The sequence below is a fragment of the Chaetodon trifascialis genome, chromosome 10, assembly GCF_039877785.1.
Source record: "Chaetodon trifascialis isolate fChaTrf1 chromosome 10, fChaTrf1.hap1, whole genome shotgun sequence".
Lineage (NCBI taxonomy): Eukaryota > Metazoa > Chordata > Actinopteri > Chaetodontiformes > Chaetodontidae > Chaetodon > Chaetodon trifascialis.
Window position 1 is genome coordinate 1,409,074 of NC_092065.1, and position 25,365 is coordinate 1,434,438.

At 43.9% G+C, this 25,365-nt stretch overlaps 1 protein-coding gene across 1 annotated transcript in view; it reads left to right on the top strand.

Annotated features, from left to right (window-relative positions):
• Positions 1-25,365, top strand: part of cttnbp2 (cortactin binding protein 2) — a 125,464-nt gene that overhangs the window by 74,165 nt on the left and 25,934 nt on the right. Inside the window, exons 4-10 of the mRNA XM_070971941.1 lie at positions 5,486-6,914; positions 10,716-11,036; positions 14,356-14,455; positions 16,645-16,795; positions 17,650-17,853; positions 18,639-18,756; positions 19,045-19,335. Of these exons, the coding sequence (XP_070828042.1) occupies positions 5,486-6,914; positions 10,716-11,036; positions 14,356-14,455; positions 16,645-16,795; positions 17,650-17,853; positions 18,639-18,756; positions 19,045-19,335 (2,614 nt within the window). The remainder of the gene's footprint in view (positions 1-5,485; positions 6,915-10,715; positions 11,037-14,355; positions 14,456-16,644; positions 16,796-17,649; positions 17,854-18,638; positions 18,757-19,044; positions 19,336-25,365) is intronic.

Genomic DNA, 25,365 nt, shown 5'->3' on the forward strand with positions numbered 1-25,365 from the left:
TGGTTATCATTGCACACTCTGTAAGGAAGGTTAACCATTTCATTCCGCTGCATTATATCATATCAAACAAAGAGAAAAGTCTTTGAAAATGTGTGTTGGGGAAAAATCTCATTGAGCAGGATTCTAACTCAGCAGTCAGCTCAATGACACAAACACTGAATAAAAAATCTGTTTTCTTCATTTTAATGGGACCATGTCATTGGCACCAGGGGGTTGTTGCCACATAGGGGTCTGGCAAAAAATATATTGCGTGATATAGTTCAACACCAACCAGCAAGGAAGACCAGGCAGAACAACTTGTAGCCTGTAGCTTATAGCATTGTGCTAAGCAAACAGTAGCAGTGGCAATGACCTCTGCTTTTCCAAACTGTAAAATTCTGCCTCAAAAGAATGAAACAGCTGGATTGTGTTGTGTGGGTGGGCTATTGTCGGTCTGGTCATGGTCTAATTAAAGGAAAGCTCGAAAGTTTGCGCCTGTGAATATTCTCATTTATCTAGGTCATTGTAAGCTTCAGGGCATTTAATCATTTGCAACTGGACTTTGTCAGTTTGTCTTGGAAGACGTTTCGCCTCTCATCCGAGCAGGCTTCATCAGTTCATGCGCGCCAGACTAGATAGGACAGCTCTAGTCTAATGAAATGGTGTTAGGTTCAAGTATTTATCCTTTGAGTGAAGCCAACCCCCAAAACCAAGGATAGTATCACTCTATTGTGAGGCAAACGATCCCCCATTAAGGCAGGGTAGGGTGCAACCCTTAGGTGTCAACGACAGTCGTCTGCCTCGTTAGTGTCCCATTCTTGTCATTGGGAGGCTCCTTGAGCCATGTGTGAATGGCTTTGTTGTTTATTTTCAGAGGCTAAATTTTTGAATCTCTTTGGAAGAGATGAAAGGACAGCATTGTATGTGGGAGATAGGTGGTGTCTCAGACCTCCCCCTCTGTTCAGAGACGGTTTTTCAACTTTGACATAGATGGCTATTCTCACTCCTCTTTCAAACCATCTGTCTTCTCTGTCCAGAATATGTACATTTTTATCCTCGAAAACCTCGAAAGTTTGCTATTTCACATCCCTGTCCAGGTGCCTTCTTGCACTTTCCTGATGACATGGAAAACAATGGCTTACAGTTAGGTTATGCTTAAAAAGAGCTAGTTCATATGATATCAGCAGGCTAAAGTGTTTACAGCTGTTCCAAATGGCCACACTCAAAGGGAAAGTGAAGAACTGTTTGTGATAGAGAGCAGTGAGACATGATGATCGTTTAAATATGGGGATGACAGTGGACTAGAGGTGGGTAAAAATATTGATATGGCAATATATCGCGATGCTTTGTCTTCCGATTCAATATTGATATTAAAAAATTTAATATCGATATTTTTTCAATTAATAAATCATATTTCAGATGAGTTGTAAGTCCAGTATGTCGCTGTACCGCTACCTCACTGCAAGGCACTCTTCTTCGTCCTCTCTTTTTTTCCCCTGGCGGTTGCAGTGAGGAAGTGGAGCTGGAAAAAACAAGCGAGCATGGCTAGTAACGTTAAACTAGAGACACCCTTGAACTTTAAGGCAGATGTTTAGAGGTACTTTGGATTCCAAAGGAAAGGAGAAACACACAGTGAGCTGGACAAAGAGTACGCTCTTTGCAAACACTGTTGAGCTCCCATTAGATATTCGGGTAACACAACAAACTTGCAAACTCATTTAGCACGACACCACCCCGATATATTAGCTCAGCTCATGTTGTTCATGCAAATATGTTGTAACTTGCACTTGTAGTTACAATAAAATGGCATGGATAATTTGAATTACATTGTTTTGACTCAGTTTGTCCCATGAATTATCACTATCATCTGATGTACATACAACTCGGATTTTAAGATGCATAATGCCTTTTACATTTTTCAGTGAACTCTGTAGAATATTGCAATATATTGCGAAATTTGTATATCGCAATATCATATCGTATGTGTATCGTATCGTGAGGCAATACCCACCCCTACAGTGGACGCTTTCAGACAGGAAGACATTCATAGCGCTGCACTTTTTTGTACACAGAGTGACAAATAGTTCTGAGAGCTGGAGACAAACCCTGCTTTTTTCTCACCTCCACACACCTGACCAATCACTTGCCAATCAGTGCGTGTGAATGTCAGATTGTCAATTTCGGAAAGTTGAAGAAAAACCCTGTGAAGTTGTGGGGGGAGGGAGCAGTGCTGAAGCTGTTTGACCGTCCAAGAAGCATTGTTCAACTGTTCTGGCCTCTTTAGAAATTAAGAGGCTGAAAGATTTCCAAAAGCTTTTCCAGCACTGCATTTGGGTCATAGTGTGTATCAGCGGTGGCATTTGCTTTACTTCATTGTTATACATATTTTAACCTCGACTCAATCCTGCCTGGTTTCAGTCCGTGCCGCCCAGTGTGTCACCACCTTTACAGCATCCCTAAATTTGTTCTTCTGAGGCATTAAGCTGATTTACAACAGACATAATCCTCACTCAATTAGCAGCTACTCATAGCACCTCCTTTTTAGTAACGACTGGCATTCCCAGGGCTCTCCCCATTGCTTCTTAACCCTTCATTCCTCCACAGCATCAACTGGTGGCGATACGTCCTCTGTCATGGTGTCGGAATAGGGGGAGTGAAGGACGGACAGAGGGGTCTCGTTAGAATCAGAATCAGAATCAGAATCAGAATCAGAATCAGAATCAGAACTTTATTGTCACTGTGGTCACAATGAAATATCATTTCAGCAGCATCTCTCTCAGCATGAATCATAATTAAACAACATATCACATCACACGTATGCATCCAAAGCAGGACTAACAGTAACATATATACATACACACAGATACTAAAAACGTGCTGATGCTGAAGCTCAGATAAAGTGCATTTAAAAAAAAAAACGTGCTGATGCACGATACCCATATAGAGTGCATTAAGGGGGAGGTTTCACACATTTGACAGCTTGTGGGTAAAAACTATTAAGTAGTCTGTTGGTACGTGCCCCCAGTGCTCTGTATCTCCTTCCAGAAGGGAGGGGGGTGAACAGTTGGTGTCCAGGATGTGTGGGGTCTTTTAAGATGGAGCTGGCTTTCCTGCGGAGCCGGCCATCATAAATCTCAGACAGAGGGGGCAATGTGGTCCCTATTATCCTCTCTGCTGTCCTCACTACCCGCTGTAGAGTTTTCCTGTCCTCTGCCGTTCAGCTAGCAAACCACACAGTGCAGCAGTAGGACAGGAGGCTTTCAACAGTGGCCCTGTAAAAGCTGACCAGCAGATTTTGAGGGAGCTGGGACTGCTTCAGCTTCCTGAAGAAGTAAAGTCTCTGATGGGCTTTTCCCACCTGATGGCTGATGTGCGCTGACCAGGTGAGATCAGCTGTGATGTGTATTCCCAGGTACTTGAAACAGTCCACCCTCTCCACTCTCTCCCCATTGATGTCCAGCTCAGAGTGCTCAGTTCGTTTGGATTTTCGGAAGTCTATTATAATTTCTTTGGTTTTTGAGGTGTTCAAGTTCAAGTTATTATTGTAACACCACTGCGTCAAGTACTGGATCTCGTCTCTGTAGGCTGCCTCATTGTTTTTGTGGATCAGTCCTACGACGGCCGTGTCATCAGCAAATTTAACAATGGTGTTTGTGGGGTGGATGGGTTTGCAATCATGAGTGAAGAGAGAGTAGAGGAAGGGGCTGAGAACACACCCCTGTGTTCCGGTGTACCCCGGTGTTCCGGTGCTTAGGGTCAGAGTGGACGAGGTGTGGGGTCCCATCCTGACCCTCTGTGGCCTGTTCCGGAGGAAGTCCAGTACCCATGTGCACAGAGAGCTGCCGAGACCCAGATTGCTCAGTTTTGTAACCAGTTTGTGTGGAATTATGGTGTTAAATGCTGAGCTTAAGTCGACAAACAGCATTCTAACATCCATCCATCATCTATACCGCCTATCCCTTTTGGGGTTGCGGGGGGCTGGAGCCTATCCCAGCTACAATGGGCGAGAGGCGGGGTACACCCTGAACCGGTCGCCAGCCGATTGCAGGGCCACATGCAAAGACAGACAAACATTCACACTCACACTCACACCTACGGACAATTTAGAGTCATCAATTAACCTAATGAGCATGTTTTTGGTCTGTGGGAGGAAGCCGGAGTACCCGGAGAGAACCCACGCATGCACGGGAAGAACATGCAAACTTCACACAGAAAGGCCCCGCCTGACCCGGGGATCGAACCGGCAACCTTCTTGCTGTGAGGCACGCGCACTACCTGCTGCGCCACCGTGCAGCCGCATTCTAACATATGTATTGCTATTGTCCAGGTGTGTAAGTGCAGTGTGCAGAGCTGTTATAACTGCATCATCAGTGGATTTGTTTGACTGGTATGCAAACTGGTGCTGGTCAAAAACAGTAGGTATGACAGTTTTAATGTGTGAGAGAACTAGTCTCTCAAAACACTTGGTGATTATTGGTGTAAGTGCAACTGGGCGGTAGTCATTCAGGCAGCTCACCATGCTTTTCTTGGGTACTGGGCCAGGGGTGGCAGAGTGCCGACTCTTTTGTTAAGGGCTTGTTAGAGCGATGGGTCTTGGCAATTAGGTGGAGAGCCCCGGCTAAGCTGTGTTAGCCACTGTGAAGCCAGCTCTGAGCTAACAATAGTAGTGGCGCTCCAGATATAGAGGCCAGGGCTTTGACAAGTCATTGAAATTTAACCGTATGCAGAGACACTGTGTCTCTCTGAATAGATAAATGAGACTTTCCCCAAGCCACCCCATGGTTTAATAAAGTGTCTGTTTGTATAAATATCTATTTATCCATCTGTCTTCCCTGTCTCTTTAATCGAGCTATTTTGTCTGGCTCGTTTGATTAATCTGGCTTGTCCGTGGTCTTCTTGAGGAAATTGTTCCGGCTCATTTTAGCTTTGTGACTAACGAACAGCTTCAGTATTCACATTACCGCAGAATGCAAACCAAATATCCAATTACATACTTAATTGAAACACTGCGTTTGTAAGTTTTTTGTTATTCAGATGAGTGATGGTATTGTCAGGATGCATGTGGTGCCCAGTGTGCTAAGATTGGTAGTATGTCACGGATGGGTTGCCGGTGAGACAGGTGGCATGATGGTTGAAGCTGAGGTGTGTGAAGCGACTGCTGCTGCTGATAATTTTTATTATGATCAATGAATTCTGTGGATTGGTTGTTTCAATTATTTATTTAGTAGATTAAATTCCAGAAGTTAGTGATAAAAAAGCTCACATGATGCTGGGACGAGCAAGTGTTTAGTGTATTTGTCCATGAATAACGTTGATTGAGGAATTTAGTTTTCTTTCAATAGCTTAAGAGATTAATAGGCAAATTATTGCAATACTAAAAGAAGTGTATTTATGTAGATCCACCAAGCCCAACTCTGATATCTAAAACCCATGTTATGTTTATTGTAAAATCCTCCATTGATCTGTGCTACTGTCCCCTGACTTTGTGTGTTTTTTTTTCCTCCAGCTGGAGATGGAGAAGTTGCAGCTCCAGAGTCTGGAGCAGGAGCACCGTAAGCTGACGGCGCAGCTGAAGGATGAGCGTGAGAAGAACAAGCACATTGTCATGATGTTGGTGCGTGAATGCAAGCAGCTTGCCACACGGGTCGTTGAGGAGTCACAGCGCTTTGACGAGCTCCAGGCTCGCCTGGATGAGGAGAGTTGTACCTCTGGTCGGCTGCAGGAGGACCTGAGCACAGAGCGGCAGCGTAGCCAACAGATGGAGGCCAAGATGGAAAAGCAGCTGTCGGAGTTCGACACAGAGCGGGAACAGCTGCGTGCCAGGCTTGGCCGCGAGGAGGCCGAGAGCCAGAGTCTGCGGCAGCAGGTGGAGCAGCTCAGGACTGAACAGGGTGATGGAAAGGATGGTGCTGCTGTAGCCCAGCCTGCAGCTGCTGGAGCAGAACCTGCTGCCACCAGCCCACCACCCAAACCTAAAGCTCTGACATCTGTTTCTGTAGCCACAGAGCCCATCAGCTCTCGAACAGCGTCTTGCCAAACAGACCTGCCCCCCACTGAGATGGAGGGTCCCAAGAAGACCCCCCTCACTATACCCATCAAACCAACCCCTGCCAACTATGTGGGCCTGAGTCTGCCAAAGACGACTGGCCGCGGGGTCGTTCACAGCAGTTCAGGGGGACTGACACAGACAGAGAATGGCTCAGAGGGCCAAGCCCCTCATGGCTTACCCAGTGGAGTCAGCCCTCGTGTCCAGGCGGCCCGTTACAAGTTCCAGGAACAGGACCAAAATGGCACATCATCCCAGAGTCCTCCAGCCCGTGACCTCTCACCAACCAACCGGGACAACTTTGCTGCCAAGCAACAAGCACGCCACACCGTCACACAGGTCCTTTCGCGCTTCACCAGCCCTCCAGCAGGAGGTGTTGGACCCCTGCGTCCAGGCCTGCCCCACTCCGCCTCAGAGGGAGGCCCTTTTCCTGGCCGCTTGAGCCATCCCATTGGTCTCAAGTCGCCCACGGTGGCCAGGATCGACCGGGGAAACCCTCCCCCTATCCCTCCCAAAAAGCCAGGGCTTTCCCAGACCCCCTCTCCTCCTCATCCACCCATCAAGGTGGTGGGGGACAGCAGCCGCTCCCCTGGGGCCGGGTTAAAACCAGCCACACCCCAGCTGCCACCCAAACCTGCCCTGGACCTGGTCCCAGCCCTGACGGCCTCTCAGGTGGGTGCCTGCTCCTCCTCCTGCTCCCCGGGGCCTGGCCGGGGCCCTCAGCAGCAGCCGGCAGCAGCATGTGTCAAGTGCCCCCCCATCATCTGCTCTGCCACCACTCTCAGTAGCCCCTCCTCCATAAACCCACCCTCCACCTCTTCTCCCATTAGTGCTCCAACCTCCCGTAGCTCCCGTGCCTCAGCAGGCAGCCCCCTGGCAACAGCATCAGGTAAAGGGGCTCCTACATGCTCCATCTCCATCCAGTTCTCCCCACTGCCTCTTTTCTTCAACTGTCTTTCCGTGGCACTAGCATGGCACTAGCCTAGCATAGCATAGCATAACAAAACAATAAGGTCACAGGGAAACTGATCTAACCACAGGAATGCAGTGCAGAATAGGACATGGGTCAATTGAGTTTATGTCACTGACTCTGTCCCTCAATCCTAAATTACCTTGTGAGATCTAGTGTCGTTCACTGCACCCTCTACTCAACTCATCTTTCTTTCTCTGCCCTTAATATGTCCTCCCTCTGGGTACCTTTCGTCTCTCATGTTGTCACATTAGCCCTGTCATAATCAGTATCAGTGGCGGGCAGTGACAACATGTTGCTAACTGCTAGATTAGAGGTTAACCATGTCAGGTTGAACTGAGGCAAAGCAGATGTTTTCCCTCTTGTGCACTCGGATTGGTTTGAAGGCCTTTCTACAAGTAACCCCTATCCTCTCTGAAGCTGCTGCCAGAGGCTGTCCTCTCATCCCCTTCCCTTTTCCATCCTCCAGTAGCATGCCATAATCACTCTTCTACTTCCTGCACTCTCCCTATTTCAGCCACTAACCTCCTGTCCATTCTGCATCCTCTGTCACTGATGGCTCTCTTTGTGTAATTTATTCATTTTCATGCAAATGTTAGCATTTAGATTCACCATGTGATGTGTTACTGTGTAGTTTGATTAAAGAATAATTCCAGTTTATTACAACTTGGTCTTACTTCCATAGTCTTAGCCACCATTTCTATCCGTAATAATATTACACACACTATGATCTCCCACATCTCAACAATCAATTCCAGGGAGCAGGGATCATCCCTTCCTGCATCAGCCAGGTGTTCTTCTTAGGCTTTGGACAAGTCCGACAGAAATTGGTCCCCAAACTGCAAACTTCCATCACCCTTACAGAATGACTTTTGGTTAATCTTATCCTACTAACTGTGCAAAAAGGGGTTATTACCACCATTTCAGTTGTGCTTTACCCCCACATTAACTCTTTTTTGTAATTTGGCCAAACTGTTGACCGTCTGATTGTCCGGCTGATCATCTTTGTAAACTGGAATTATCTTTAAATGTACCTGAGAAATGTGACAGAATCGATTTGCACTTTTGAAAGTCCTGTTTTTTGCATGCAAATGTATCCTGATATAAAAACACAGTATATAGGTATTCTATCTTGTCACGTAAACAAGAGCTTTGCCAAGAACAAAAGACCTTAAAGTGACTTAAAAGGCAAATTATCATGAGTGGCACTCTGCTAGGGTGGCCATCAGTTAAAACACGGGCCATCTGACGGGAGCGCTGCCCTCCAAGTGATATTTAGTGACATTTTAAAGTTTTCGTGCAAAAATAGAGTTAACGCTAGTGTTGCCAACCTTTCGGATTTCATTGCACTTGATTGCAGCATCTAATCTGATAATGCTGTGGAGCAGTTTTGGAGAAATTCTGCTCCTTCCCAGACATATTTGACACAGTTTAAAAGCAGGTCCACAATCTCACCTGCTAGCAGCCAGATATGTTTTGTAGCCTTTGTGCTTTCCCTATTCCCTACCACCTCCCACTGGACAGAAAGTGCAGCCATAACATCTATGTACTTGAGATTCTCTGCCACACTTTTACTTTACTCTCTCTTGTATCTCTGTCTTCAGTCTATGAGACAATTTTCTGCACTGCAATTCTCCATTCTGCTCTTTTCTAATTCATTTTTGACCTTCCCAGCTCAGTCCAGACACATAAAACCAAGGTTAAAAGTAGCACATCTAGCCTTTAGCATGATACCTCCCAGTAAACTGTCAGCAGTTTAAGAAAATTGTTGGGTTCGGTTATTTTTCTTTCTTGTCTTTTTTCTGTTCTGTATCTGTTTGCTTGTTTTGCTTTATCATTTTAAATTGTCCTGTGTAATTGGAACAGTGTCCCTCTGAATGACGTATGTATATTTGTGTCCACTGTGTGAATATTGTGGATGAACAATTGAATGCTGTCCATCACCTTTCTCTTAATCTGATGTGATGGCAGAGTCATTTGTCAGCTTGCTTCACATGTTGATTTAATTACAGATGATTTATCAGAGGGTTCAGAAACATCTGGAAAAGCCTTGAATTTAGTGTTGTTGTGCTGCGTATTCTAACATTCAGAAACAAAAAGACAGAAAATACCCGTCTATTAATGCAGTAAACAATGTGTAGAATGTTGAAATAATACAAAAATCGTGTTTTTTTTCTGAAACACAGCAGGACACTCAATATTTGTCCTGTTCAAACACTTCAAATTCATCACTAAAGAATATTTACCTATGTAACGGTAAATTATGTTTCTATCTTTAAGGGATCACATTTAAACTCTGTTGGATCCGCTGGTGGGTTAATTTTTCTGAGTTTGTGTTGTGCAGCACAGCCTTGTTCAAAGGTATTTTTAAAAATATTCGGTGGTGATCCCATATGTCCAAAGAAATTAAATATGTCAAGCTGAATTTCACAGAAAGTGTATAAAAGAACGAGGAACATACCTGGAATATGTTTGTGTAATAGGCAGCCATGAAGACGTTATTATGGGTTGGAAATTTAAATTCAGTGTCAGCAGCATTTTATTCTTTGATGCCAAAACATACCATACACAATATATGTGATACTGTGGTGCAGGGTGAAAAAGGTTATTTTTTTCTACATTCATGGAAATAAAAGCATTCAAAGGACTTCAAGGAGGCAGTCAGTCCCCCATAATCCTACTGATTTGTCATAACATAACCAACCACCACATGGGATTTAACCAAGAATAGCTTTAGCGTACAGCAGCAGAAACTAACTGAATGCCTTCTTTTGTGACTAAATGAAATGTGCACACCTGCGCCTATGAGCAACAGTTAGCAATTGAAGACACATTCTTGGACGTTCGTCCTGGTCAGTTTCCTGCTGAAAGGCCAGAAATTTGAAATTATTATCACAATCAGTTTTTCATCAAAGTGTGAATGGTGTTACTTTGCTATGTGGCAGTGTTGGTGTGCAGTTAGTGTAGTTTTTGCTAATTAGCCTGGCCTCAGTAACACATAGCTAGCTGAATAGCAACCAATCATGCTGCCCCTCAAAAACAATGAACATCATGATGAATGGCAGCATGTTAGCTTGTTATTTAGCTAGCTGACATGCTGCCCTTCAGAAATAATGAACGTCATTATGAATGGCAGCACAAAGGTAGATAAATAGCAAGCTAACATGCTTCCCTCCAAAAACAATTAACGTCGTACTGGATGGCAGCATGGTAGCTTGCTCTAGCTCCAGCCCTTCACCAAAGCTACATGATGTTTGCACTGAGTTTAGTTTCATTTCTGTTTTATTAAACACACCATTTGCCTCATTTTATAAACATTTCCCCTACGTTCTGCCTCACATACAGTGCATCTTTAAAATTTCAGGATCTCCAGTAGAATTTAAAGTCAAGAAAAGGTGATTTGAACGATGTTTGGCTGCGCAACATGAGCTCATACTCACCGGTTTGTAAACTGGTAGTCGTCCTGTGGGTTTAATTAAATCACTGCTCCTATTTCTACTTTGTAAATGTTGATTTAACTCCGATCTCCTGCTTTACTCTTCCCGCCGCTCAGTGAGGAACTGAAGTGTGCTCTCCTCCCCTTCAACCCACCCACCTTCTTACACCCTTGCTCTCCAATGCTCAGCACTTCTAGAAGCTTCCTCTTCCTCCTGCTCTTCCTCCTGCTCTTCCTCCTCCTAGTTTAACCTGTGCTGCTCCTGCTCCTCCTTCCCCCTGCAGGCTGGTGTCCCTCCATAGTCTCCTCTCTAAGCGGCGGTGGGCCTGCTGCCCTGGACGGCGGGCACCCCCTGCTCCCCCAAGCTGCTTCCCAGGGAAATGTCACTTTAATGTCAATGCTGCTTAACCAACCAGACCTGACCACCACCACCACTACCACTACAACCACTACAACCACATCCACCAACGCCACCTCTACCACCAACACCACCTCTACCACCGGCATGGAGAACAGACCCAATCATCTTGACCAAGACCACCACCTTTGCCACAACCACAACCAAACCTCTGCCTTGTTTGCTGCTGCTCAGAATGGACACACAGGTAACTGACATTTGATTAATCAATACTGGTTGACTTGTAAGTGGTAACATTAAAGGTAGTGCTGATATTGGACATGATGGAGCTAGAAATGGACAAAGGCTGCAGATCCACCACAGCCCGGTCACATTTTCTCTATTTTTGGGGGGAAATCTGGGCTTTTGAGCCACCTGGGAAAAGTTTATATTTGTGGTTTCAAACTTAATAGGCTTGTTCCAGTATTTTGAGTCTCAGTATATTTAATTTTGACTTGGGACATTGGAGAGGGCTTTAAATCTATATACTATACTAAATACTCTAGATTTTCATGTTTTCATTAATTTTTTGGCTTCATTTTTGGTGACAATTATCTTGGGGGTGGGTGCAGTAGAACTCCTGACCTTAAAAAAACATGCTGACCCTGAATACAGATATTTTTGTAAGCAATGATATATGATATGATATATGATGACTCAGATTCTTGGCTATGTAGTATTGGTGTTTGGTGGCACAAGGCTTCTCCATATTTCTTCCAGCAGAACTTTAAGCAGCTGGATCACATTCAAAAGAGGAGGTGAAGCCGGTGGAGATGGAAACCCTGTCTGTGGTTTTGGTCAGTGGTGGACTGGTTGATTGATTTTAAAGAGCAGTCTTTAAGGAGCGCTCAGAGGCTTGTATTGATTGGTATTGACTGATGAAGAGAGGGTGATGCATCAAAATACAGACACAGGTTTCCCACAAGATATGACTGTTCTATGAGCACAACTGATGGATGTTGAAGGAACAAAAGTCATCACAAAAATAATGATTACAAAGTCAATCTATGAATATATTAATAAGATATGCAGTACTGTATATATACACAGTTACATTGTGTGTTTTTCCTGCTATTCAGCGTCAGACGAGGCATTAATTGTAGTTTGTTTGTTTGTAGCTGTGAATCATATATTCTCTGTGACATTTCACAAACAAAGGCTCCGAAGTTTGAATGAGGTGCTGTAAACATGCCTGTGACGATGCTTTTCCTTAGGTCGACAGCCGTCACAGAGCCGTCAAGGTGTGACTGTGTGGAACTGCATAAATGTAAAGTAGATGATTGCTTTAACTTCTTGTTGAAGAAAGAGTAGGATGAAGGTTTACACTGAAAAAAAGAATGGGCTTGGTGGTTTTACACTGCACGCCTCCACAAAGGAGATTTATCTGTTTCAGTCATTCGGTTGTTGCCCTTTTCCAGAGCAGCTCATAGTGGGTGATACAAGATTTAATATCTTACCAAAGAAACGTTCAGCAGGAATGTGACTCAGGTGTTTCAGACATCCAAACTGTGACATTTCTGTTTTTAGGAGAGATTTTAACCAGAAAATAAAAACCCTGCCACCTGAACTCTCACCACAGCGAACAGCCTCTGCAGAAACATGGCGTCGGACTGTCATTTCTTTTCGAAATCAAACATGATTTTGTGCTTTTGTTGGCCTCCAGTGAAAAGAAAATGAGATGCTAATGCTCAGTTTGAATAAAAGATTTCCCCTTTTGCACAGCTTGACTTGTAGTCTACATTCTGCTTAAGTGAAGGAAATTGAGGCCAAGGTTCTGGAAAGTTCTCTGATGTTTGTGCATGAGGAACCGTGAGGTTCAAAGGAAAGGAAAGGAAACGTGATAAACTTGGAGTGATGTACAGTGAGTGACTGAAAGGAGGAAACACAATGGTGACTGAGCTTTGATGGATTTACCTGCCTGCTGTGGCCGAAAACAACACCGGTGAGGGTGAAGTTGCAGGTGCATTCAGGCGATGATTCTCAGTGGGGTTCATCACAAAAAGTGCACCGTTCACACACGTGGTCATGTGATCCACTCTTAATACAAAAATATTGATTATAGTAGCCACAATTCACAGGCACAAACAAGAACGGCTCCATGAGGATGTTGAAACAGGACCACGTTTGTCAGTCATTTTGATTACACAATGACAGATTTGTACAGATTTGCAAAGCTAACCCTTAAAGACAAACGTTAGCATGGCCAAGCCCTTACCTGGATGTGCTTTCTGCAGCGAGATGAAGATGCAGAAAATGAGAGGAGAAAGACGTGGTGCTGATAATTGTACGAGCTGCGCTGATCCCCTTATGTTGGCTGCCATTAAATGAGATGGACTGTCATGTCAGGGCTATAACCTCAGCGTGAGTGTCGCCTACATTCAGCTGACAGACACACACACACACACACACACACACACACACACACACACACACACACACACACACACACACACACACACACACACACGCCGGCAGTGGCGTGCATACAGTCACACACACAGAATAATGAATGCGGTCTATCAGGATTCCTCCCTGCCGAGATGTTTAGTAACACTCCGTCAGTCGAGGAGCGCTGATCCATGAACTCATTCAGCTGAAGGACAGCTGTGCTGAGGACTTATAGGTGGACCTGCACGGGGAATGCACACACAAACACTGCAGCCGTCAATATTTCATTGTTGCTTTGCCCAAGAGTTTCCTTCTCATCCGATCCCATCGCCTGAGCCCCGTTTACCCCTCCTCCCTTCCTTTCCAAAGCAGCAGACAGATATGTTTAAACCACTCGCAGATGGTCGAGTGTTCAATGTGAAAACATGAAAAACCACAAACCCTCACATAATAACAGAGTCATGTATTTTTATTCTCACTGTGTAGTGGCGGATGATGCACTTTATTGCAAAGCTTTGACTGAAAACTGGGAGAACAGCAACGCTGGAGAGCTGACAGTCAGCAAAGTCTGCGGTGCCTAGTCAAGAAATGCAGAGAATGCTTTAAAATGGCAGATTTTCAGTTTTTTATATGCACTCATAATTTGTTCTGTATGTTGTTCTTGTGGGTCCATCCTGCCTGATGTGCCGTCACTGTTTTTGTCCAGCCGGGTGTCACATGCACCAGAGAGAACTGAAGTCCTGACCTGCTTCTGGTCCACCAGCTTCTGACGTTTGGTGTCACACAAAGGCTTTCTTGATCATCGTGCAACATGTCGTGGTTGATTCATTTTATATTGAAGCTGCTCCGTCTAGTCGATGCTTATTTCTTTGAGAATATTGTGCAGAAGAAGCAACACTGCATTGCGTTTCATCTTTTTAAAAAAGCAGGTTGAAGTTAGAGGAAACACAAGCTACTGAGCGTGGTGGCAGGACTGCAGCTGCAGCTTTAACAGCAGTGATTGTGACCACTGGATTTGTGAAGACACACCACAGCTCCGAACACAGTGTCTGATTGTGCTCATTTACTCTGTTTCAGCTGTTTTTCTGGTATTATAGGCTGTAAATATTTCTACATGACCATCTTTCTTTCTCTGGCAGAGTGTGTGAAGCTGTTGCTGTCTTCAGGATCACCTGCTTATGTTTTGGATGAAAATGGATTTACACCTTTACACTTTGCTGCCGCCCGTGGCCACAGCAGGTGAGCTCGACTCAGCCGTCCTCACACACACACACACACACACACACACACACACACACACACACACACACACACACACACACAGAAACAGAAAAACTTAGACCCAAACTGGCATCTATTTACATAATTTTTCATGGATTTTTCTGTCATTGTGTGTTTATAGTGAATTTTACTACCATGGGAAGTACTTTGACCACATCCTACAATCATTTGAGCTATAACTGCCACAGATCTGTTTATTTTGTGTATTATTTAGTAAAAGATCTGTTCTTTAAAATGTCAGAGTTGTCAATTGAAAGTTTCCAAAGCCCAAACTAACATCTTCAGATCACTTGTTTTGTCTGACCCAAAGTTCAAAACCCCAAGACATATATTTCCTCATGATATAAAACAGAGAAAATAAACAAATTAATCTATCATCAGAATTTGGTTTGCTTAATTTTCTTTGAACTCATCAATTAACGAGCTGTTTCACCACTAAATCGACAAATAAATGTCTTAATTAAACTCTATCAGCCTGGCGGGACACATGGCTGTGACTCCTTTGTAAGTGTTAACTGTTGTCTGATCTTAACTCACATTTTTGGGTCTTTACCTCTTCCTGTTAGTCAATCACGGTAAATGTTTGTGGTTCTGATAGCATCACAGTGTTTCATGTTTCCAATTGATGACTCACCATATGTTTTGCTGCGAGACGAGCACAGCTGGTATGTCCCATGTGTGAAATATGACTGCGAGCCCGCCGCCAGTGGCTGCGCAGGGTTTCGCTGTCAGAAGCAGTGCCAGCATGTCTGCTCGGTATCAGCTGGTGGCTTTGTGGTGTACAGTGCACACTGACAGGTTCAGACCAGTTCTGCATCACATGTGAAACTTAATGGGGTGATTTCCCGCAGCTAAAGTGAGCCCAGATCAGGACTGTCAGCCATGTTTGCGGCTCGGTTGTTTCCCCTCTTCAAACATCAGCAGAGCTCTTGTTATTCATTATTAACAGCGAGGGAAGCATCTGCTTCGCCATGACGTGCGCAGTTGGCTCTGATCGCACGTATTGATCCTGATGTATCAGGTTGACGACGCTCAAGCTCGCAGCCCGAGAGGCTCTGTCAGCTGTGCTGTATTTGTGTTTCTGTGCTTGCCTAAAGCACGATGCCCAGGACCAGCTGGGGAATGTGCAGTGTTGTAATATCTGATCACAGTGTTATTTATAGAGCGGGATATCCAGAAGGCATGCTGACACACACACACACACACACACACACACACACACACACACACACACACACACAGAGTTTGTTTTATGGGGTTAACTGTTTTTTCAGAGGTCTTGATTCAGTGGTCGTGTTAGCAGACAGGCTCAGTTTCCTCATATGATTGGCTCTCTTTCACTACTGGTGGAGGGCTGATTGATGTCTTCCCTTATCTCTGAACAGGTGTGTGTGTGTGTGTGTGTGTGTGTGTGTGTGTGTGTGTGTGTGTGTGTGGCTGTGAGAGATCACTCCATGTATGCACGCAGGCATATGTGGCATATTATGTGTTATTATATATATTATATTATATTATTATATTATGAGCCAGATTTTTCCTTTTATGCCAAAAACAAGTTAAAGCTGAGAAAAAAACAGTTAATCGAGGATGACAGTTCTAGAGCACACGTGGGTGTGAAATTAAGTTTTAATAACATTTAGAAGTACTCTAAGACTCTCTATGAAACTTTAATGATCATAAATGGTCAAACAGTAAACAGTAAAAAGCACCCGGTAAAACATTTACAGTACTTCTGTTTCTATATCATCTGCCCATGTGTGCACAGATATCGATGAGAAATACATTTTATCGTCTTTGTCTTTCAGAATCAGAATCGGCTTTACTGGCAAAGTCTGTGCACGCATGCAAAGGAATTTGACTCCGGTTGAAACGGAGTGTGTCTGCAAAGCAAAAACGACATTCAGCTCAATGAAGACAAAAAAAAAAAAGCTTTGGTTTGAGCCTTATTTGAGCCTTTCAGTTCAGTAAATAAGACAGAAATTGTTAGAAAAAGATGTAAAATTGATTCCAGGTGTCTGCTTACAGTATTAAGTCTCAGCAGCTATTACTGACCGATACTGATGTCTTGGACAGATACTGTACAGTTTGTGTGTATTACGTGTATATTTGTACGTTTCTTGGTTCTTACGTCGCCGCCCTCCCTGCAGCTGTTTGGAGGTGCTGCTGGCTGCAGGAGCTGCTGTGGATTTGGCGGCGGCGGGGGGGCAGACCTCCCTGTTCCTGGCCTGTGAGGCGGGCAGTCTGGACTGCGTCCGGGTCCTGCTGAGTGCTGGAGCTGACTGCTTGCTCACCAGCACGGTGAGTCGGCCATACTGGCCATGAGGAGATGAATTATGTCGATTTTGAGTCCTAAAATGCTGCTCCTTAAATTTGAATGTAGTGTTTTGAGTTTCTACATTAGATTTAGATTTTGAGCTGCAGCACATTCCTCATTTAGTTTGCCATTTGCCACAAACACTCATCATCGTTTCACGCTTCCTGCTGAAGGGTTAAAGTATTCAAGGATTCGGTCGTCTAATTGATGCATGTTAATTGATGTATGGGTTCCATGGTAACCATAGGGGGCCGTTAGTTGCCGTGGCAGCATGTGATGAGACCTTATATTTAGTTACCTGCTTTATTCCACATTTAGCAGCACGGCTTCCCTGCTGAGCCGCAGAGCTTCTGAAGTCTCCATGGCATATCTGACCTCTTCAGCACAGACGTATTTTTAGACAGCAGAAAATGTTGGCTGGTAGTCGAACGTGATGATTAACAAGGAGGGGTTCCAGAGTACACAGTCAGGGCTGGGTCGGACGGGTTTTAATCTGATTTCATTTTTGATTGTATGCTCATTTGTGTTCATTCTAAATGTTGAAAAGCTGATTTAAAAACAAAAAATAGTGCAAAAAGTGCTTTTCTCCCATCATCCAGCTTGAACCAGAGCCAGCTGTGGTGCTGTCGTCATCCATGTCCTCTTTTTCTTACAGTGGAGGCATAAAATCCAGGAGTAAATTAGCTCAAAATGATTTGTTCTGGTGAAGGCATCTGGGTATTTTCAGTAAAAAGTGTAACCCCTAAATTTTGCGGTATAAGTACGTGCCTCAGAGAGTTTTGTATCAGCAGTTATGCCTCGTGCACGTGGACATAAATGAACCTTTACCTCTCTGCAGGACGGCTGCACGGCTCTCCACGCAGCAGTGCGCTCAGGACACGTGGACACGTTGCGTCTCCTCCTCCTCCGCCACCCGACTCAGGGTGACCCCACTGTGATGCCCGACCCCCCCGCCATCCTGGCTCTGCCTGCTGCCCTGCTGAACCAGGCCAATGGTGATGGGTGGACGGCTGCACACATGGCTGCTGCCCTAGGCCTCAAGGTAAGAAGGGATTAATTAATTGTTTAACGCTCATTCTTCTGGCTTTGACATTTCCTGTGTGGTCTGAGCCATAACTCTATACCCACCAATAGGCAGGCAGGAAAACTGGACTTACATTCATCAGGCAGACAGAAACTCCCCTCTAAAAACATGCTAATATTCGTTTATGGCTGCTGGATATATAAATAGGAAATTGCTTGCTTACATGTTTAATATATAAGTTAATAAGGCGATAATGTATCGGGGCTGTGTCTTCTCTGCCCCTAGTGGCCAGAAAACAGTTTAGCAGGTTTAATCTTGGTTCCACATGAAGTCAGCCTCCTGCCTTCACTACTGATTTGCTTCTCTTTTCTGTAATGCTAAAATATTTCCACTATGAGGCTTATTTATACACACTGCACCGAGTCTTTACCCACACTCACTGTAATCAGTGTCTTCCCCTAACCTCCAGTCCTGCCATCAGTCTCCACACTGGCAGGCTAATGGCACAGCTGACCTTGCTGGCTGAAACGTCGCATTCAGCAGAAACACACGCAGGAGACACCAGACTAGACAACAAATGAAGATCGCTCATTGATTCGTGCTTTCATAACACACAGGAGCTTGTGTTGCAGAGAGGTGACATACCCTTTGCAATGTACATACTTGTATACTCTACACGTGTTTATTATTCGCAAATGGCAAGTAACCTGTGTGTGTGTGTGTGTGTGTGTGCGCGCGCGCACGCGCGCATGTGTGTGTGTGTGTGTGTGTGTGTATGTGTGTGTGTGTGTGTGTGTGTGCAGGAGTGTCTGGAAGTGCTGTGTAGCCACAGTGAACAAGACATTGAGAGAAGGGACAAGTGTAATCGGACTATTCACGATGTGGCAACTGACGACTGCAAAGATCTACTTGAAAACCTCTGTGAGTGACTTGTTGTTTGTGTTTGTGTGTGTTTTCACATTTATGTCTTCAAAGATGGACTTTTTTGTGAATTTAAATCTGCCATTTGGTAAAAATGGGTCTGTGGACCATTTTGGATGGAAATGACTCTTACAATATTATTACTTTTTGATGTGTGTGAGCATATAAATAAGACTGATCATTTATTGATTGATATCATTCATTTCTACATTTAAACAGCTGAATGTTGGAAAATACTTAAATGTGATACTCGTGGTTCTGAAGAGCCTCTTTTCCCTTCACCGTCAGACTCCTACCAGGTCCTGGTACGCCTGCAGTGTTCAGGTGGAGTCGGAGTGGGGTCTATGTGTCTTGTGGAGGCCCTGGAGGACGAGGCGAGGGGCATCACTGACAGTCAGGCGGTGCTCGGCAGAGTGTCAGTGGACCGTTCAATGCGTTGGTCTGAGCTGAGCTCTGCCCTCAGCCTCGCCTTCACCTCCTACCTCCAGACCCTCTGTGGAGACCCTCTAGCGAGGAGGGAGGAAGCACAGCACCCACCGCTCGGGCTCAGCCCCGCCAGTATCACCTCCATCCTGATAGGTGAGGAGACTCTTTATGTAACTCCTTCTCTCCTTCTAACCCTTCTCCATCCTTCCTCCTGTTTAAGCTGATCCTCCTCGTCTCCTCTGAGCTTTTTCCTGCACCTGCTCTGGTTCAGTGGCTGACAGCACCTGAGTGTAATGAAGACGAGGATGAGGTGCATCCCACTGGCTGTGCTCCCCGCTTGCTGTCTCTCACTCGGTTTAACAGCAGGTTTATGTTTCTGTCTGTGTCGTGGAAACTTTAACATCCGTCTTCGGTTAATAGACTGTAGCGTACAGTAGTCTGCTTCATGTACGGTGGCCTGCAGCGGCCATGTTGGAGGTTCTTCGCTCTCGGCCAGCAGTGTTTGCAAACAGCCGATTAAACATATATCTTGGCTGTTGTGTAAGAGTTTAATTGCTCATTTCTTTGCTGATGTTAATGAGGAAATCATTGATTCGTTTGGCTTATTCTGTGTTTGTGTAGTGACCCACATACCATTGATCCCATAAAACTACTCACAGCTCGAAGGTCACAAAAGAACAAAATGATAGATTGATAACTAAAATAACAAGAGAAGAACTACAATCAGCAATTGGAAGGCTAAAGGGAGGAAAGTCCCCGGGGACTGATGGTTTCACCCCTGAATGGTATAAAATAATGCAGGACCAATTACTTCCAACACTCTTAAAAACATTTAATTGGGTGCTGGAAACGAAAAATATCCCCCCCTCATGGAGGGATGCAATAATATCTATTATTCCTAAAGAGGGGAAGGATAAACTCGATTGTGGGAACTATCGTCCGGTAAGTGTTTTAAATGTTGATTACAAATTGTTCACCTCTATCCTATCTAAAAGAATAGAATTAATTCTACCTGACTTAATACATAAAGACCAGACGGGCTTCATCAGACAGAGACAGACTGCAGACAATATCAGGAAAACACTACATGTTATGAGACAGGCCACTCAACAAGAGCTGGAGATGCTTATAATTAGTTTAGACGCAGAGAAAGCGTTCGACTCAGTGAGATGGTCCTTCTTGTATAAGGTATTAACAAAATTTGATTTTCATACAACTATAATTGATACAATAGCAGCACTATACGACAAACCAACAGCCAGGATAAAAGTCAATGGAGATTTAACTCATTCATTCACATTGGAGAGAGGAACGAGACAAGGTTGTTGTATGTCGCCACTCCTCTTCGCCCTCTTTATTGAGCCACTGAGCCAGTGGATCAGACAGAGCTCAGCTATAAGGGGGATAACAATGGCATCTGGGGAGGAGAAATTGGCCCTGTTTGCTGATGATCTTTTGATTACTTTAACACAACCCACACAGACACTTCCAAAATTGATGAAAATGTTAAAGGAATATGGTTCAGTGTCTGGGTACAAAATCAATATTAGAAAAACTCAAGTGTTAACCTTTAATTATGACCCACCATTGGAGATTAAAAAGTTATGTAATTGGAAATGGGACGCAGAGTTCATTAAGTATTTGGGAGTCATACTGTCGAAGGATCTTTTAAAATTGTTTGATCTTAACTATGGACCCCTAAATTCAAAGATAAAGTCAGACATACAAAGGTGGAATGCTGTTCCCTTCCTAGGTTTGAGCTCTAGGATAGAATCAATTAGGTTGAATTTCTTGCCAAGATTACTGTACCTGTTCCAGTGCCTGCCAATCGAAATACCACTTAAACAATTTTTAGAATGGGATAGGTGGATATCGAGATATGTTTGGCAAGGGAAAAAGGCCAGGATTAAATATAGAACTTTGCAATTAAAGAAAGAAAGGGGTGGAATGGGCCTTCCCTGCCTAAGAGAGTATTACTATGCAGCTCAATTGAGACCATTAATGTGTCTACTCTCACCAATGTATACTGCAGGCTGGAAAGATATAGAAGGTACAAGTGTGAAAGGAATTCCAATAGCAGCCCTACTAGCAGATAAAAAATTGCAAGATGATCTCATGATTTCAGAAGATTCCTTGCTTGACATCTTCTTAAAATCCTGGCAGGAAATAGTAAAATCCTGTAGACTGGAGCACATATGTAAAATCCTGAGGTGGTGTGCCTACGATTCAGATTTCGAACCAAACAAAAATGATGATAGGTTTAAGAGATGGCTCCCAAAGGGCTTAACCACCTACTACTCTTTTGTCTACAAGGGGGCATTCCAGAGATTTGAAACTCTGCAAAACGAACAAGGATTGGGAAAAGACGACTTTTATAGGTACCTGCAAGTTAGAAGCTATTTTAATCATCACATGAAAGCGACTTTAGCAGAACTCAATTCAGGCTTTCTGCACGTATTTTTATCGCAGCTTAAGTCCCAGTCTTGCAGGAAAATTATATCTATATTGTACAATGGCATCCAAAAATCAAAACAAGACAGTACAATATATATAAAGGAGAAGTGGGAAAAAGAAGGAAAGGCAGTGATTTCGGTGGAGAGTTGGGAAAGAATATGTCAGCTACAGTGGAGGTCAACAGGGTCAAACATATGGCGTGAGTTCTGTTGGAAGAACATTGTGAGATTTTTTATTACGCCCATTCAGAAATGACATCAGGGTAATGCAGACTTTTGTTGGAGACTATGTGGCACTAGTGGAGCCAATCATTTCCATATTTTTTGGGACTGCCGGGTTATTAGGGAATTTTGGGAAGAAATTCATAAACATATAACAAATGTAATGGGGAGGAATATTACCTTCAATTACGAATCTATGTATCTGGGAGACATTGACTTTCATAATTGGAACAAGAATGATAGAAAATTGTTTTGTGTACTATTGGCAGCTAGTAAAAAAACTATTACTAGAAAATGGCTTAAGGTAGAACCACCCACCATCGAGGAATGGATGGATATAGTTTATGAAATTTACATTATGGAAAAATTGTCATTTTCTTTAAGAGTACAGAGAGAAAAGTTTTATCGGATTTGGTCCAAATGGACTGCCTATACAAAACCTGTAAGATCTGATTTCACTTGACGTTATTTGTACTTTGTGACAATCCATTCTTCATTTAAATTACTTTTGTAGGTACCACTTGTATAAGAATTTTTGAAGATTTTTTTTTTTTTGTTTTTATTTGTTTTCACTGAATGTGAAACTGAGAGGCCTCAGGATGTGAGCTCCCCCGGTTCTGATCTTTGAATATAGTTACTTGAAAGACTCAAAAATATCTTGGAAGAGCAACATGGAAAAGACACTTGGACTTTCTGAAACTACCCCCATCTAATATCAAGCGGAATGGGGTGGTCAAACCAAAGGAAAAGATATTTTAGTGGTCCGGGGAAGGATTGAAAGTTGTAAATGAAAATGTAAATATTTGCTTTTCCAGATAAAAAGAAAATATCAAAAAAAAAAAACTACTCACAGCTCGAGTTGTATATTGCCAGCCAAATTTACCAAATTTCCCTCAATAGATCACCATTGTTTTCTTTGTCCTGTGAGTGAAGCTAATGCAGCAGCCACTCTTGCATTTTACCTGTGTTTTGCTGGTGGTCGGTGCTGATTTGAAAACGTATTAGCACAGTTGAGATTTACCAGTTTATTGTGCTATACGAAGAGATGTTTCAAATATTTAAACTTTATTGATATAAACATGGTGGACGGGGGGACTTCCGGGTCACAGATGGAGTAGACGTGCGTTTCTCAAGCTCCCACTCAACTTTACAAATAAATCGGTTTCAGAGCCTTACTCACATACACAATTAAACTGAACCAAACAATTAATGCGCAGAGAACTATTTTTTCCGAGAAAACGCAGAAATGGCTGCGAAAGCCAGTATAAAGAAGGAGTCGCTCACCCCGGCCTGCACCAATGACATCACGGCTAGCCTGACGAGGCTCCTCGAGGAACATAAAGAAGCCACTTGAATTCAAATCGGCTATTACACCGCTGGAACAGAAACTGGACTATGTTCAAGCCACGGTCACTGACCACGGGCACCGTTTGACCTCCCTCGAGGCAAATACTAACCAACTCAGTGACCAAATGGGGATGCTACAGCTAAATGTGCGGCTATGGAAGAGAGCTACGCTAAGCTAAAGGCTAAAACCATCGATCTCAAGTCCCACAGCCGCCGCAATATTATAAGAATAATCGGTCTGCCGGAATCCATTGAAGGTACACAGCCCACAACATTTTTCTCCAAACTGCTGGTGGACATTCTTGGCGGAGAGATCCTCCCTGCACCCCCAGAGCTCAACCGTGCCCACAGAGCCTTCACTGCAAAACCAGCCCTGGGCTCCAGGCCTAGAGCAGTAATCGCCTGTGTCCACCATTACAAAATCAAGGCAACGATCATACAGGAGGCCAGAAGACGAAGAGGTGAGCTGTTCTGTCTGGGGAAACCGGTGGCGATACTCGAGGACTACTGCCCCGTGGTCATCGAGCAACGCACGGTGTACCAGGAGGTGATGTCAAAACTGTACCGACAAGGCACGAAGCCATCACTGCTCTACCCAGCTAGGCTACGGATCACAACCAAAGACGGGAAGAAAAAGATGTTCACATTGGTGGAAGATGCCGAGGCTTTCCTGACACGTGACGGGGATGCACCACACTCACCAGCCGGGGAATAGCGGTAATTCATTCAGGGTGGCCGATGCTAGAGCTGCTAATGTTGTTACCTTCTTAGAGTAGCTGTGTTAGCACGCCAAGTTAATGTTTACAATGAATGTTGCATTCGCTTCTCTGTTCACATGCAACAGGCATTTTTCTTTCTTCCTTTTTTGAGCACTTTAAATTCATGATACAATTTAGGTTCATACATGGGTTCTACGTCTTCTTTGGACTTTTGCACGTTTGGTTGCCCTGTAGTCTATCCACTACTTTTTATGCAACATGCAATGGTGATAACACTCTCACATGGCTTCTACGGAGGCCGCCATGTTTGTAGTTTACACGGTGACATATTGCTGCATAGCAACAGAGACATGGAACTGTGAGCTCAGCCAAGGTACTCTGTACTTGGCTGAGACTCCGCACAACTCCAGAAAGACTTGATATTTACAACTTCTCCTATCCAAAGCACCTTGAATCTTTACTTTACTATTTATCATTACTGTGAATATTAGTATTGGTGCTACCTTTCAATTAATTTTACTACTAATACTATTTTTATAGTCCTGTATCTGCTCATTCAGTGACATGTGATAGACGAGTGTTCAAGAAGTGCCTTAAATCTTCACTTTTTGACTTGTTATTTATTACTATTTTGAGACAATTTTTGTTTGAGGCAACTGTTTGTATTTGGGATTGAGGCAATTTCACAGGAAGTAGCAGTTGCTATCTGGGTTTTATATGACCTTTCCATTTTGTTTTTGTTTTTGGGATTTTGGGGAGTTTTTCCGGGACTAGGACTGAGGGATGTGTTACTATGCCGTAATCTAGGCTCATATATGTGTTGCTTCTTTCTCAGGGAGGCTGCGGTGGTGCCTCCCAACGGAGTCTGTTACACTCGGAAACATTTCTCTCCACATTTACACAGGACCCGTGGGTAGTCCCCTTAATTTTGTGAGTTGGAATGTCAAGGGCCTGAACCACCCAGTTAAAAAGAAAGAAAGTACTCACCCATCTCTAACAGCTTAGAACAGATATTGCTTTCCTACAGGAAACGCATGTGCACTCCTCTGATAACTCCAAACTTATGGCGGGCTGGGCGGGTCAGCATTTTCATTCCACCTTTCAGGCAAAGGCAAGGGGAGTCTCCATCCTGGTAGCCAATCACATATTATTTGAACCAAACAATATTACAGCGGATAAAAATGAAAGATTTATAGTTGTTTCTGGGAGGCTATTCAACACAAAAGTTATCCTTGCAAATGTATATGCTCCGAATGTAGATGATGTCAGCTTTTTTGACCGTGTTTTCTCTTTCTTCCGCGACCTTGACTCACACTTAGATCCCTCTAGATCGTTCTTCTACCAGGCCTTGGGCAGTGAGTAGATTGGCATTATGTATTCAGTCTTTTCTTTCTGAGTTTGGGATATCAGATATATGCCGTTTTGTTCACCCGCGAGACAGA